This window comes from Myotis yumanensis, unplaced genomic scaffold, assembly GCF_028538775.1.
Source record: "Myotis yumanensis isolate MYYU_CA2020_CCGP unplaced genomic scaffold, mMyoYum1.0.hap1 SCAF_16, whole genome shotgun sequence".
NCBI lineage: Eukaryota > Metazoa > Chordata > Mammalia > Chiroptera > Vespertilionidae > Myotis > Myotis yumanensis.
Window position 1 is genome coordinate 29,281,547 of NW_027223767.1, and position 14,852 is coordinate 29,296,398.

Below are 14,852 nucleotides of genomic sequence, written 5' to 3' on the forward strand. Positions count from 1 at the left end.
TTTTGACTCAAGGGCCACAATGGGTTCTTAAACTGGACCGGAGGGCCGGAACAAAAGCATGGATGGAGTGTTTGTGTGAACTAATATAAATTCAAAGTAAACATCATTACATAAAAGGGTACGGTCTTTTTTTTTTTAGTTTTATTCATTTCAAACGGGCCGTAGTTTGCCCATGGCTGCTCTATGGGGACAGATTTTTTTACTATTTTGTCCATTGCTATGTTCCAAATACCTAAAACAATGCCTGCTCTTTGATACTTAACTAAAATGTACTTAATAAAAACACTAAGTTTATAATAAAAATCACATAGTATATATAGGTAATTGGCAATAATATTCTGTCTCAAAGGCACCACTTAAGTCACAAAGTGAGAGACTTAAGATGCTATGCACCATTCTTACAAAACAGAATAAATCTTAATTTTATTTAGTTCCCAAACCTGATGGAGAAAACATGAGAAGCATCAGCTAAATCCTATTTCATAAAAATCCCTAGTATAGCACATAGATCAGAAGATCTTTTGATCTTATATAATCGCTATTAAAAAGAATTTTAAAGCATATGGACAAAAAAGGGTAAAGACTTCATTACATTTAATATTTCATCACCTGGTGCTCTACCTCCTGAAGTAAGGATTCCAAAAGCTCTGTTTCTTGTGTTAGAGAAGTCTTCTGACCTATTTAAAAATAGCAAAACACCAATACTCATGTTCATTATTGTTTTAATAATAAAATTAACTTTCACGAAATACATTCAATTACAAATTAATTTTAGGAAAGCAAAACTTCATTACAGCTATCCTAAAAATTTTTCTCAGAGCTTTAAGAGGTTGATTCTAAATTGTAATAGCTCTGACAAGAGGATTTCAGAACCAACCCTAACTACAGTTTTAAACAAAAGGTAATTTAGATTTTTTATTAAATTCATTTAAGAAATATGCCGAAACCGGTTTGGCTCAGTGGATAGAGCGTCGGCCTTCGGACTGAAGGGTCCCGGGTTCGGTTCTGGTCAGGGGCATGTACCTGGGTTGTGGGCACATCCCCGGTGGGGGATGTGCGGGAGGTAGCTGATCGATGTTTCTCTCTCATCGATGTTTCTGACTCTCTATCTCTCTCCCTTCCTCTCTGTAAAAAATCAATAAAATATATTAAAAAAAAAAAAAAAGAAATATACAATGACAATATACTTTGTAAAGAAATTAATGTGATTGCTTCTTCCAAAAGGGCTATAATAGTTTAGAATAGTAAACTTTTTACTCAGTCAACTATTCTGAAATAATTCCTCCCCAAAACTTAAGTGTGGCATAAAAAAAAAAGTGGGACATATATTTATGTTTACTGTCAGCAAAACGTTATGTTCTTTGAACATAAGAAGAACCTGTAAAAAAAGAATGCCCCAGCCCTAACCGGTTTGGCTCCGTGGATAGAGCATCGGCCTGCAGACTCAAGGGTCCCAGGTTCGATTCCGGTCAAGGGCATGTACCTTGGTTGCGGGCACATCCCCAGTGGGGAGTGTGCAGGAGGCAGCTGATCGATGTTTCTCTCTCATCGATGTTTCTGACTCTCTTTCCCTCTTCCTTCCTTTCTGTAAAAAATCAATAAAATATATTAAAAAAAAAAAAAAGAATGCCCCAAAGTTCTCAAGAAACTGGAAAAACACAGGAATAAAGAAATCATTATTACAGAAATTATTATCAAAAAGGAAGAAAGAAACTGCTTCATAGGTTAAAAAGAAAGTTAATAAGATAGGCATACTTGCCTAATCAGACCATTGTCTTTTTAAATCACAAAGTCTAAAGAGCTGGAAGCATTTCCAGTGAGGCTAATAGAAGTTATATTAATTTGGAGTAATGTTTTTGATAAGAGGAACACTTAATAGAAGGAACTTTTATTTTTAAAACAATCTTTCCCTAGCCTAAAGAACTCACCAACCTTTTCTCTTCAAAGATTGTACCTGAGCCCGTTACTCCAGCAGCATAGAAAAACACTCACCCATTAGTGTTATAAGCTTATTCTTCAGCTGTGTGTCTAGCCTTGCAATCATCATCTCCACTGCATTCCTAATTTCCCGAACACGCTCATCTTTTGCATTTCTTACAGCTTCTACATTTCTTTCCTAGAAAATAAACAGGTAGCAGGTTAGAATCCCAGTCTGGGCACACACCTAGGTTTGGGGTTCATTACCCAGTTGAGGCACATATGACAGGCAACCAATCGTTTTTTCTCTCTCACATCGATATTTCTCTCTCTCTCTCTCTCCCAGCCCCCCCCCCCCATTCCTCTTTGTAAAATCAATAAACATATCCTCAGGTGAGGATTACAACAAAAAAATAATAAAGAAAAAAAAGCATAAACTAATAATCCTTTTTAATAATTCATATATCATAGAAAAATCATGGCCTTAAAAACATTGTACATTGAAATGAATCAGAAAATATATTTCTTAAAATTAAACAATAAAGCTGGGCTGGTGTGGCCCAGTGGTTGAGCGTCAACCTATGAACCAAGTAGGGGACATGCAGGAGGCAGCCAATTGATAAATCTCATAACTGATGTTTCTATCTCTCTCTCCCTCTCCCTTCCTCTCTGAAATCAACAAAAATAGTTTTAAATAAACAACAAACCATAAACAATAAATAAATAAAGTATAAATAAAAGATAGGTATGTAATTACAAAAATTGGTTTAGGTAACATACAGAACACATACTCAAAGCCCCAATTATATCTCTTATATGAAACCATTTCAAACCAAAAGTTTACTAAAGCCATTTCACATCGTGCAGAACCCTAAAATAATTTAAAAAAATTTTAAACCATATCTTCAGAATTTTTCTTTTTTTAGAAGAAAAAAATATTTTCAAAGACTGCAGAGTACATAGAGATTTTTTAACAGCGAAACTCAGAAAAAAGCATCATTTCCTATGCTTACTATTATTATAAATGCAAGCAGTAAGCATCGCAACCTAGAATACTCTTCCTAATAACCACATTATAATACTGCCAAGAGAAAACAGGAAAAAAAAGGTAAAGGCCAAATAATTTTGTAGATAGTATACACACAACTCAAAAACATTACTTTCTGTATAAAAAAAGTTATAATGATCTGAAACTTTATTCCTGAAGGGGGATAAAGATGACATCTTAAGTTAGGAATGGTCCACAAATCTCATTTATAACAATTATCAATTTGGCAACTTTAAACAAAATATATTCCAAAAGTATATATAGTATTTAAATGTTTGAAGCTTAATGAATTTTCCCATAGAACTATTATAAATGGTAAATAGCTCACCAAAACTGTTTGACCCATACAGCATCTAAAGAGTACTGTTAAATATTACTCTTTTAATTCAGGACATCAGAAATAATTCATTCCTTTGAAACAGAAACCCCAAAAGCTGGGGGCCCAAAGAATGAATAATTTAATGAGTTTCTAAAAGTCAATATTGAGTGTATAACAAAACAGGCTTATTTAACTCATTAACTGATTCTCTATTTCTGCATAAGAGACAATTCTCTGGCTTCAACTACAGAACAGGCTAGGGTGACTATAAATATATCCTATCACATTTTCAAATTTTGCCCGGCTGGCATGGCTCAGTGGTTGAATATTGACCTATGAATCAGGAGGTTACGGTTCATTCCGGTCGGGGCACATGCCCAGGTTGCAGGCTTGATCACCAGTGTCGGGTGTGCAGGAAGGAGGCAGCTAATCAATGACTTTCATCATTGATGTTTCTCTCTCTCTCTCTCTCTCTCCCTTTCTCTCTGCAATCAACAAAAAATATATTTAAAAAAATATATATGCCTAAAATTATTTTAAATCTTAATTTCAACATCAGATTGATTTATATTATAAAAATATATATTACATAGTATAGACTATAAAAAGGATAATCATCTTTTAGTAGTAGTCTTACCACTTCTTGAACTAAGCTGATTAGTTCCATGAGACGCCGACGAAGTTTAGCTACCTCTTCATTCACTTTAGTAACATGCTGCTCGTAAATTTCCGCCAAAGGTTTAAAGGTATGTCCACCGTGCTATTTAAATAAAATAGTTAAAAAAAACATTTTCATATATCGCATCTGCATTTACATTCCTTTATTAACACTCTATGAACACTAATATACTGGCAAGTATTTCCAAATGAATTTTATTTTTTTGGCTGCCTTTGTTAAAATAAGTCACAGCTTGCTTAAAGTCACTTGGCCCATGTAAAAAATCCTTCAATTGTAGATAAAGATCGTAAGCAAAATGTTTACACTGATCTAGAAATCTTCACTCATTAGAAAGAACCAAGATCCTTAATCATGGCTCAAAGCAGCTGACACAACCTCATTTGTCACTCTTCTCTTGATCAGCACTAGCCTTCTGTCCTCCCATCAGGCCTTTGCAAAAGCAACTCGTACTTATTCAAAAATAATTCTCCTTCATCTTCCCTCCCAAACTCTCCACCTCCTAACTCCTACTCATCCTTAGGAACTTAGCTCAGGATTAGAGGGTCAGGTCTCATAGTTATCCATTCTTATCAGACTGTATACTTATTCCTAATATCTATTATAACAATTAAGTACATAGCTAGTTATTTGATATCTATCTTGTTAATCACTGAATACCTAGTCTCTAACACAAATGAATAAATTAGAAAGACATTTGAGGAAAAGACCCATGGTACACTATTAGCAAAAGCAATAAACCCATTCTTCATGCCACAAAGAGTTACTGCAGAGACAGAAGGCCCATACAATTTAGCCTTACAAATCCAGTTGTTTTCAAAGAACAACTTTTTAAAGCTAACAGCCTAAAATCAATTTCCTATCCAATTTATGTACTGTATTTCATCACAATCTCTGGACTGGTAAGTAGAACTTAATTTTCTATTACAAGGAATTTCCTGTAACAGAAAAGTACTTATTAGAATTGTCTTATTTGCCCAGCCGGTATGGCTCAACTGGTTGAGCCTCGGGCCATGCATCAAAAGGCCACCGGATCGATTCCCAGTCAGGGTACATGCCCAGGTGGATGGCTCGATCCAAAGGAGGGGGCATGCAGGAGGCAGCTGATCTATGTTTCTCTCTTATTGATGTTTCTATCTCTCTCCCCCTTCCTATCTCTTTAAAATCAAAACATTTTTTTAAAAAGAAAGAAAAAAGAACTGTCTTGTTCAACCAAAACACCCTGCCATGGTCTCTAAGAAAAAAATGACATGGATTTTTGCATGTCCACTTAAAATATGAAAAATACTGTTTCCATTCCTTCTTACAAAGAAACATTTATTTAAAGTACTAAGTTGTGGGACATGAGTTTTTTCTAGTCGGCACAGGAGTATTCAAATACCAACAGAAAAGCTCTAGCTGGTTTGGCTCAGCGGATAGAGCGTCTACCTGTAGACTGAAGGGCCCCAGGTTCAATTCCAGTCAAGGGCACATGCTCAGGTTGTGGGCTCGATCCCCAGTAGGGGGCGTGCAGGAGGCAGCCAATCAATGATTCTCTCTCAGCATTGATGTTTCTCTCTCTCTCTCTCTCTCTCTCTCTGAAATCAATAAAAATATATTAAAAAACAAATACCTACAGAAAACTCTGAATTGAGTTCTACTCAACCAACTTGCCTGGCATTCTCTCCCAAAAATATGCAAACTGATGACCTAAGAATGATCAATTCTCATTGCTAACAGACACCTCTAGCTGTCTGCTCCCACTATGACTAACTTTTCCCACCAAAAATCTACTGTTTATTCTCAAACCTATTTATGCTTATTGTACTTATTATTGCAAGTATATAATTTAATTTTAATTAAACAACAGGACACAAATTAAAATAAAAAGCTACTTATAGGAAAACTAACTTCAATGTTTTAGACTTGATAAAGATAGATAACTTTAAAAAACTATTTTGAATTAGATTGGAAAAAATAAAAATTTTAAAAATTGCGAAACCGGTTTGGCTCAGTGGATAGAGCGTCAGCCTGCGGACTGAAAGGTCCCAGGTTCGATTCCGGTCAAGGGCATGTACCTGGGTTGCGGGCACATCCCCAGTAGGGGATGTGCAGGAGGCAGCTGATCGATGTTTCTCTCTCATCGATGTTTCTAACTCTCTATCCCTCTCCCTTCCTCTCTGTAAAAAATCAATAAAATATATTAAAAAAAAAAAAATTAAAAAAAAATTAATTACCTAAAAAACAAATCCTAAGATCTAGAAGTTTACATTCATATTTTTCACAAAGTGTTGTTCCATTTTAAATAAACCAAAATTGAAAAATTGTGGCCAGGACATGAGATCAACTGAACTTTAATGAAATAAAATAAAATAATTTAAAAAGACCTTGATCCTACAACTAAAGATTTGCAGATGAATATATACATTTTATAATTAAAAGAAAATATTTATGTAGGGGGTACACATCCCACATCAAAATCTCCCACAAAGGCTGTTTTTCTGATATAACAGAAGGAATGATACCTTCTACTATAAAGCAAAATAATTTAATTTTCATTCTATAAACAAAGTAAAATATTATTTTCTTATCTAAATCAAACAAGTATTTCAGTGCTTTTAGTCTCTAAGCAAAAATAATTTGTTCTGCTCACCATTCCTCCCCAAAGTGCACACTGATGGCAGATACACTTCTTACAGGTCCAGCAAAATACACTAAGTTTTTCATGATGATTTTCACATCTATATAATATGAAAAGAAAATACAGTTATAAATTAAACTAAAATTGGAAAGTAATTACCTTAACAAATTCCTAAGTTTGGGTAAACAGGTTGGTCAATTTTAAACAATTATATCTCAGGAAACAATATAAAATGTGTTCCATAGTTTCTTCTGCAAATTAAGCTAAAGAATTACAATTTTCTTAAAATACTGTTTTCATTAATCTCTAAGAACTTGAAATCACATGAAAAATACAGACTAGTTTTTGAATAAAGCACAAATATAACATCATTTCCCAATATTACTATAGATCAGAAATTTTCAACCCTTTTTATCTCATGGCACACAAATTGCTAAAATTCTGCAGCACACCAAAAAATTTCTTTTTTGCTGATCTGACAGAAAAAATAGGTATAGGTTTGATTTATTCACACTGAACGGTTATTGTTACTATTATGTTAGCTGTTGTAATTTTTTTATTTGACAATGTAGGGGAAAACAGGTCAGTGCCCCTAACTAAATAGTCAGCTACTGCACATTTAAAAAATTCTTGCGGCACACCAACTAAAAACTACTGCTATAGATAATAAATTCTAGCCTGCTACTACATTTCTGGACAAATCAGATCATGTGTTTGTATCTACATGAGCATGTATGTACGCACAAATACTTTTCCTACATGCGGTCAATGCTAACAATAAGACACGTGATTAACTGCACAAAGTAATACCAGATCCTTCTGAAAAATCAACTCAATTTTAAAGTTTTCCCATGTTCACTTTGGCAGCACATATACTGAAATTAGAACAATACAGAAGAGATTAGTGTGGCTCTTGTACAAGGATGACACACAAATTCATGAAGCATTCCATATTTTAAAAATAAAATAGCCCAGCCAGTGTTGCTCAGTGGTTGAGCACTGACTGACCTATGAACCAGGAGGTCATGGTTCAATTCCCAGTGAGGGCACATTGTGGGCTGATCACCAGTGGGAGACATGCAGGAGGCAGCCAATCAATGTTTCTCCCTCATCACTGATGTTTCTCTCTCTCCCTTCCTCTCTGAAATCAAGAAAAAAAATTTAAAAATAAAATAAAATAAAACATTTTCCCTTAAGTTGGAGATCTACATGCAAAGGAATGAAGATGTACATGGTTATTAACTGAACTGCATTCGCCACATCCCAAATTCCTATGTTGAGAGCCCTAAGGTAACTGTACTTGGAACAAAGACTTTAAAGATGTTAAATAAGGTCATAAGGGCAGAGGCCTAACCCAATAGGACTGATGTCCTGACAAGAAAAGATGCCAAAAGTGTATGCAAACAGAGAAAAGGCCATGTAAGAACACAGAGAGAAAAAGCCATATCCAAGTCAAGGAGAGAGGTCTCACCAGAAAGCAAACATGACAATACCTTGACCCTGAACTTCCAGCCTCCAATACTGTTTAAGGCACCCAGTCTATGCTACTCTATTATGGCAGCCCTAGTGGAGATTAGTTGGGTGACAATGTGAACATACTTAACACTACTGACCTGTACACTTAAAAATGGTTACGATAGTAATGATGTTATGTGTATTTTACCACAATAAATTTTTTTTTTAAGTTTTCTCTTGCCGCCTGACAAGTGTGGCTCAGTGGTTGAGCATCCATCTATGAACAAGGAGGTTGTGGTTCGATTCCTGGTCAGGACACAGGCCTGGGGTTGCTGGCTCGATTCCCAGTAGGGGGCATGTGGGAGGCAGCCGATCAGTGATTCTCTCTCATCATTGATGTTTCTCTCTCCCTCTCCCTTCCTCTCTGAAATAAAAAAATATGTATTTTTTTTAAAAAGTTTTCTCTTGCCTTTAAACAGTGTGCCTTTAAAAGAGACAGTGTTGCATTTGTTCTGTTCATCATTAAGCTTAGAGAAAATACCTAAATAGGTCTACATTTTATATTCTCATTTATAAGTAATATGAATATCCAATAGAAAATCAGTAAAAGTATGAACAGCAGGTTAGATACTGTCTGGAGGCTAATTTAGCAGGATTTCCACACCACCAAATTTAGGATACATCTTTTAAAATATAGGAAATTTATCAGAACAATTTTTAATCAATGACCTATAGGCAACTTCAGCAAACCCAAGGAGAGCCAGTAGGCATCAAGAGGCAAAGAAGAGAGATTATTAGCACATCAGCAACTGTGGCAGTTCCACACCTTTTATGAAAGCTTCTGATAAAAGAAGCCATTCAAGAGTTAGAAAGATATTTCCAAATAGTGATACCCACACAACATCAAATGAAAACTATCTGTGTTCACCTACAAAACTAAAAAAAATAAAGTACCTTTAAATAGTTTCATTAAAATAACATGTACCAAAATATATGAAATACTTAAAGAAATTGAGGACATACTTGTCCTTTTCATTTTCTTCATGTTTGGTGAGACTACAGAGTTGAAGAGTATCAAGCTGCTGTGTTACTTCTTCTGCCCAACGACAGTTTACTAGTTCTCGTATCTGGAGTGGAGCACTAGAGAGAAGATATATATATATATATTTTTTTTAATTCAGGAATTTGAGTTAATTTTCTAAGACAAACACATTCTAGTCCGACTAGCGTGGCTCAGTGACTGTCGACCTATGAACCAGGAGATCATGGTTTGATTCCCAGTCAGGGCACAAGCCCAGGTTGTGGACTCGATACCCAGTAGGGGCTGTGCAGGAGGCAGCCAATCAATTCTCATCATTGATGTTTCTATCTCTCTCTTCCTCTCCCTTCCTCTCTGAAATCAATTTTAAAAATATATTTTAAAAAAAGAGATACAATTTTCATCTAGCAAAAGGACAAAAAAAGATAGATTGGTAATATACAATATTGGCAGGAATGTGAGGAAAAGGCACTTTTGTATCTTTTATTAGGAATGTAAAATGGTAAAAACCTATTCTTCAGCACAATCTGGCATCATAATTTGAAATTACCAAAAGTGGAAACAATCTAAATGTATCTCAATATAAGCATAAATAAATAACATATGGTCACATAATAAATAAATCAAACATTTTTAAATTTAAATGACATGTGTACATCAAGAAAGATAACACTATATTTTATATTTAAAAAACAAAACAGTACTATATCATTTGTGTTGTAAGAAAATACATACATACATATATATATACACACACACACACACACACACACACACGAGGACCGGTGCACAAAATTCATGCACGGGTAGGGTCCCTAGGCCTGCCCAGCAATCAGGGCTGATTGGGGCCTCCCAGCTGCTGGCTGGGGCCTTCCTTTGTTCCTCGCTGCCCCCTGGTGGTCAGCGCACGTCATAGTGAGCAATCGAACTCCCAGTCTCCTGGTCAAACTCCCGCAGGGACAATTTGCCTAATTAGCCTTTTATTTATATACCAGAAGCCTGCTGCACGAAGATTCACGCACTAGGCCTTGCTTCCCTTGGCTGCTGGCACCAGTTTTCCTTCAGCACCCGGGACCCAGGCCTTTGGTCCGGCCACAGCGAAGCTTGGCTTCTCTGCAGCAGAGAAGCCAAGCCTTTTCAGTCTTCAGTTTTCGCTCCGTGCCTGCACATGCAAATTAACTGCCATCTTTGTTGGGTTAATTTGCATAGTCGCTCTGATTGGCTGGTGGGCATAGCAGAGTGACACCAATTTGCATGTTTCTCTTTTATTAGTGTAGATATATCAGTACACAGATAAAAAAATGTTTAGAAGATTAGAAACAACCCCAATAATAAGTGTTATTTCATGACAAGACTAGGTGAAGAATAACAGAATCAGAAGACTTTTAAAAAATATTAACCTATACTATTAAGATTTTTTAAAACCAGAAACCTTTTTAAGTTAAACATGATTTTCTAAAATAAGGTAAACCATTTAATGCTTTTACATAATTCTAAGATAAATTAGTTTGTGCTGTATCTAGAGAGATTATTTTCTTTTCAGCTGTATTCACAAAGAGGCAAAATGAAGCAGATTACAGAAAGAATCTTATTAATATTAGGGCACACTCCAACTGCATTACCTTATTATTTTCCAAATACACAAATAATCATAGCAAAACACTTACCGGCAATGAGGACACTGAGCTCTCTGCTCTGTCAGCCAGCGCTAAGGAGGCAAAAAAATAAATTAGCTTTGATTGTAGAAACACCATTAGTTTTATTTGTACATATTAAATACTTATATACCAAATTTAGTAAGTTTAACTCTCTAGTGCCTGCATTAATTATAAAGATACTTATAGAAATAGTAGACACCTACTGTCTTCCTCTCATTATCATATTGATCAGGACAAACTTTCAAAGGGACAGAACTCATCCCAAAATAGTTAAGAAGCTATTCTCTCATAGGAAAGAAAGTGATTCTAGGGCTATTTGGATCTCAGAGGGAAGATGTGGATAATCTTCACAAAAATAATGATATGGTCACTACCATCTCCAAACATAAACCATAGGGTTTTACTTCTAACTAACCCACCATACTTCTAACTAACCTACCCTAGAATCTGCAAGGAAGTTTAACTAACTAACAAACCATAAAATCCCCGAGGAAATTTAAGGTACTAATACATTTCTTTTTAGAAAAGCAAATTAATTTTGAAGAACATACATTATAGATATAAATTAGACCTAAAATATGAATAAGCAATATAGCAAAACCATTTTGTGTCTTGAGTTCCACAGTTCAATAACTTTTAAACATCTACATAACTTTGCTTTCTCATAATTATGAAAAGGTATTACAAACCCTTTTAACTGCAAAATGTCTCCACTAAACCTCAAATTATATTAATTTAATCACTGTAATTATTACTGAGTAGGGAGCAGTATCACACCATATACAAAGGAGATGCTAAGATTTTCTGAATGCCTTTCCAAAAAAAACAATATTTATGGTTAAATATTTTTGTTTTAATAGTCTGGCAAATTGGTTCAGAGGTAAATGAATGTATTCCAGTATCTGATATTTCTGTTTATCCCTATGTACTTTTATAAAAGAACATAAACTTTTACTTAAAGTCAATTAACTCAGAAATAAAATTGCCAAGGAAACCTTAAAGGACAATAAAAATTAGACAATAGGGAAAAGGGACCGCACAGCAAAATCTTATATAATAAAAGCCTAACATGCAAATTGTCCCCTCGACCAGGAGTTCAATTGGGAGTTCAACCAGGGGCGGGGCCGGCCAGCCCTGCTCCCAATCAGCCCCCCCACCCTGATCAGGGGCAGGGCCGGCTGGCCAATCGCCCGTGGCCCCTTCCCACAGCCGGCCTGGCCCCATTGGCCCTGATCGGGTTGGGCCAGCCGGACCCCACTCGTGCACTAATTTGTGCACCTGGCCTCTAGTAAAGAAATAAAGCTAGAAGAAGAAAATACATGGAAGAAGATTCCTCCATTCTTAATAACCTTGAAAATTATTTCTTCAGTCCCTTGGTAAAAACAAAATTTGGGTCAAGTTTCTTCCCCTGAAAAAACTCTACTAAAGTCATAGCACCTCTCCAGGGCTGCTTTCAGCCCACACCTCCCTAGCCTAGTCCTCCTTCTCAACCTAGGGGAACCAGCAAAGTTAAACCTTTGAATATATTTGGTATCTCTCTGCCCAGGATATTTATCAATACCTCTCTTCAAATGGTTTATTCCTACTCATCCTTTAGATTTCAGTTTATAAGCAACTTCCTTCAGAAAGCTTTCTGACTCTACAGCAGCGATTCTCAACCTGTGGGCTGCGACCCCTTTGGGGGTCGAATGACACTTTCACAGGGGTTGCCTAAGACCATCAGAAAACACATATATAATTAATTACATATTGTTTTTGTGATTAATCACTATGCTTTAATTATGTTCAATTTGTAACAATGAAATTGGGGGTCACCACAACATGAGCAACTGTATTAAAGGGTTGTGGCATTAGGAAGGTTGAGAACCACTGCTCTGCAGCAAGCATGTCAAACTCAAAGGCTAGCACAGGCCAAATAAACAAGGTTTAAGTTTATGTGGGCCACAAAAAAACAAAAGCTTCCAATTTTCATAGAAACATAGGTTTATTTTGATAGAGACATGCTGAATACAAAGGGCTAAAATAAATAAGTAATCGTTAACATAAAATAGAACATTTTAATAAAAATTAATTTTTCTTGAACATTAATTTACCAGACACTGAATAATTGCACAAATTAATAAGCGTAACGCAAATAAACCTATTTTTCTTGCTCTCAGAAAGCGAAATATTTCCCGTTGCGCACACCACACAAGTCAGTACAAGACTAATGACATGCAATTGGCTGCTAAAATACTTGCTGCTAGTATTTGTAGAGAGAAATGGTGTGCCTGCATATAAGGCGTGCAAGGGAAATGAATGTAACACGATTATAGTAATCAGCCATTAGCAAACGTTGTAGTTCCTTATTAATAATTATGTATAACAGGATATTATAAAAATCAAGTTATGAAATTTTTATTAGAATGTTTCTTACATACCATTATATTGGCTGGGCCACAAAAATATTCATTATGGGCCACATGCGGCCCCTGGGCCGAGAGTTCGACATGCTTGCTCTATAGACTATTTTAGATACCACTGCCATGCTCTACCACAGCAACCTATACTTCCCCCTTCATTGTGGTTGTAGTCTCCCCTCCCTTGCTTCACAATAAGCTCTATAAAGGTTGGGACCAATATATTTTTTTAATATACTTCTCCCATCCAAAAGGGCTATTGTTGCAATATATACCACTCTTGACATCAGGACTGTCTATTTGCTTATACAGTCCCTCTCTCTATGCGCTCTCACATGAGAATATCCATTGATTATAACCATAAAACTTTCCTGCCTATCCCAAACTAGTGACCTTTCCCTTTTCTATATATATATGTAGCATTTTTACCTTGTACATATTACACAATCTAACTTAATCACAAAATAAGTATGGCAATTTTCATACTTTGGGGGAAACAATGTTTCTTCCAAACCAAAACTCAAGGTAAAAACCAGTGAACAATATTAATGCATAAGAAATATTAAAGAAACATCTTTAAAGTAATTCCTTCACAATCAACTGAAGAACTGATTTCTCTCCCTCATTAAATGGAAACACAAGCTTTAGACAGTATTCAGACCTCAGTCTGATTCTTATTAACCACATGAAATAGACAAGTGACCGAGCTCAAGTTTTCTTGATTTATACGCCATGACCAAGTGATTTATTCCTGGAATGCAAGGACAGTTCAACATACAAAAATCAATTAGTGTAATATATCACATTAATAAAACAAAGGAAAAAAGGCATCTGACTAAATCCAATATCTTTTCATGATAAAAACACTCAAGAAATAGGAATAGGAGGGAACTTTCTCAACTGATAAAGTCCTTATTTTATTGTGATTGTTAATCCTCACCTGAGGATATTTTTTCATTGATTTTTAGAGAGAGTGGAAGATAAGGGCAGAGACAAAAAGAGGGAAACATCAATGATGAGAGAGGATCATTGATTGGCTGCCTCCTACACACCCTTACTGAGGATTGAGCCTGCAACCTGGCATGTGCCCTTGGCCAGAATCGAACCTGGGACCCTTCAGTCCGCAGGCCAACGCTCTATCCACTGAGCCAAGCCGGCTAGGGCTAAAATCCTTATTTTAAAAACCCACAGCAAACCATATTCAGTGGTTAAAGATGGAAAACTTTTCTGTTAAGACCAGGGAAAAGACAAGGATGCCTGCTTTCAGCACTTCTATTCAACATAATACTGAAAATTTCAGCCAGAGCAATTAAGGAAGAAAAGAGAAACAAAAAGCATCCAAAATGGGAAAAAAATAAAATTATGTTTATGATGACACATGATCAGATATGTAGACAATCCTAGATTTCACAAGAAACTTAAGTTAAAGCTAATAAATTTACCAAAGCTGCAGGATACAAAAATCAACACACATAAAACACTTTTATTTCTATACACTAGCAAAGACTCCAAGGAGAAAATTAAGGAAACAATACATTTACAATAGCATCATAAAGAGTAAAATATCTATCCTTTAAGAAGAGGAAGAAGAAAAAGGTAAAGATACAAATTATGAACAACAAATATGCATCTATCAACAAATGAATCTAAGAATCAAGTGAATAAATAACCTGATGTACAGAATGAACTGGTGACTATAATGATTCAGGGACATAGAAAGG

At 35.6% G+C, this 14,852-nt stretch overlaps 1 protein-coding gene and 1 non-coding gene across 13 annotated transcripts in view; one reads left to right on the forward strand and one right to left on the reverse strand.

Annotated features, from left to right (window-relative positions):
* Positions 1-14,852, reverse strand: part of TRIM37 (tripartite motif containing 37) — a 173,010-nt gene that overhangs the window by 152,934 nt on the left and 5,224 nt on the right. For all 12 annotated transcript variants that reach the window (XR_011468499.1, XM_070395335.1, XM_070395333.1 and 9 more), the window contains exons 3-8: positions 10,742-10,782; positions 9,059-9,175; positions 6,593-6,680; positions 3,922-4,044; positions 1,993-2,116; positions 610-677 (exon numbers count right to left, since the gene is read on the reverse strand). Coding sequence is in view for 11 of the 12 variants with exons in the window: in XM_070395335.1 (XP_070251436.1) it covers positions 610-677; positions 1,993-2,116; positions 3,922-4,044; positions 6,593-6,680; positions 9,059-9,175; positions 10,742-10,782 (561 nt within the window). In the remaining variant the exon portion in view is untranslated. The remainder of the gene's footprint in view (positions 1-609; positions 678-1,992; positions 2,117-3,921; positions 4,045-6,592; positions 6,681-9,058; positions 9,176-10,741; positions 10,783-14,852) is intronic.
* Positions 7,434-7,538, forward strand: LOC138995201 (U6 spliceosomal RNA). Its single transcript, XR_011468535.1, has one exon. It is a non-coding gene; the product is annotated as a U6 spliceosomal RNA (small nuclear RNA).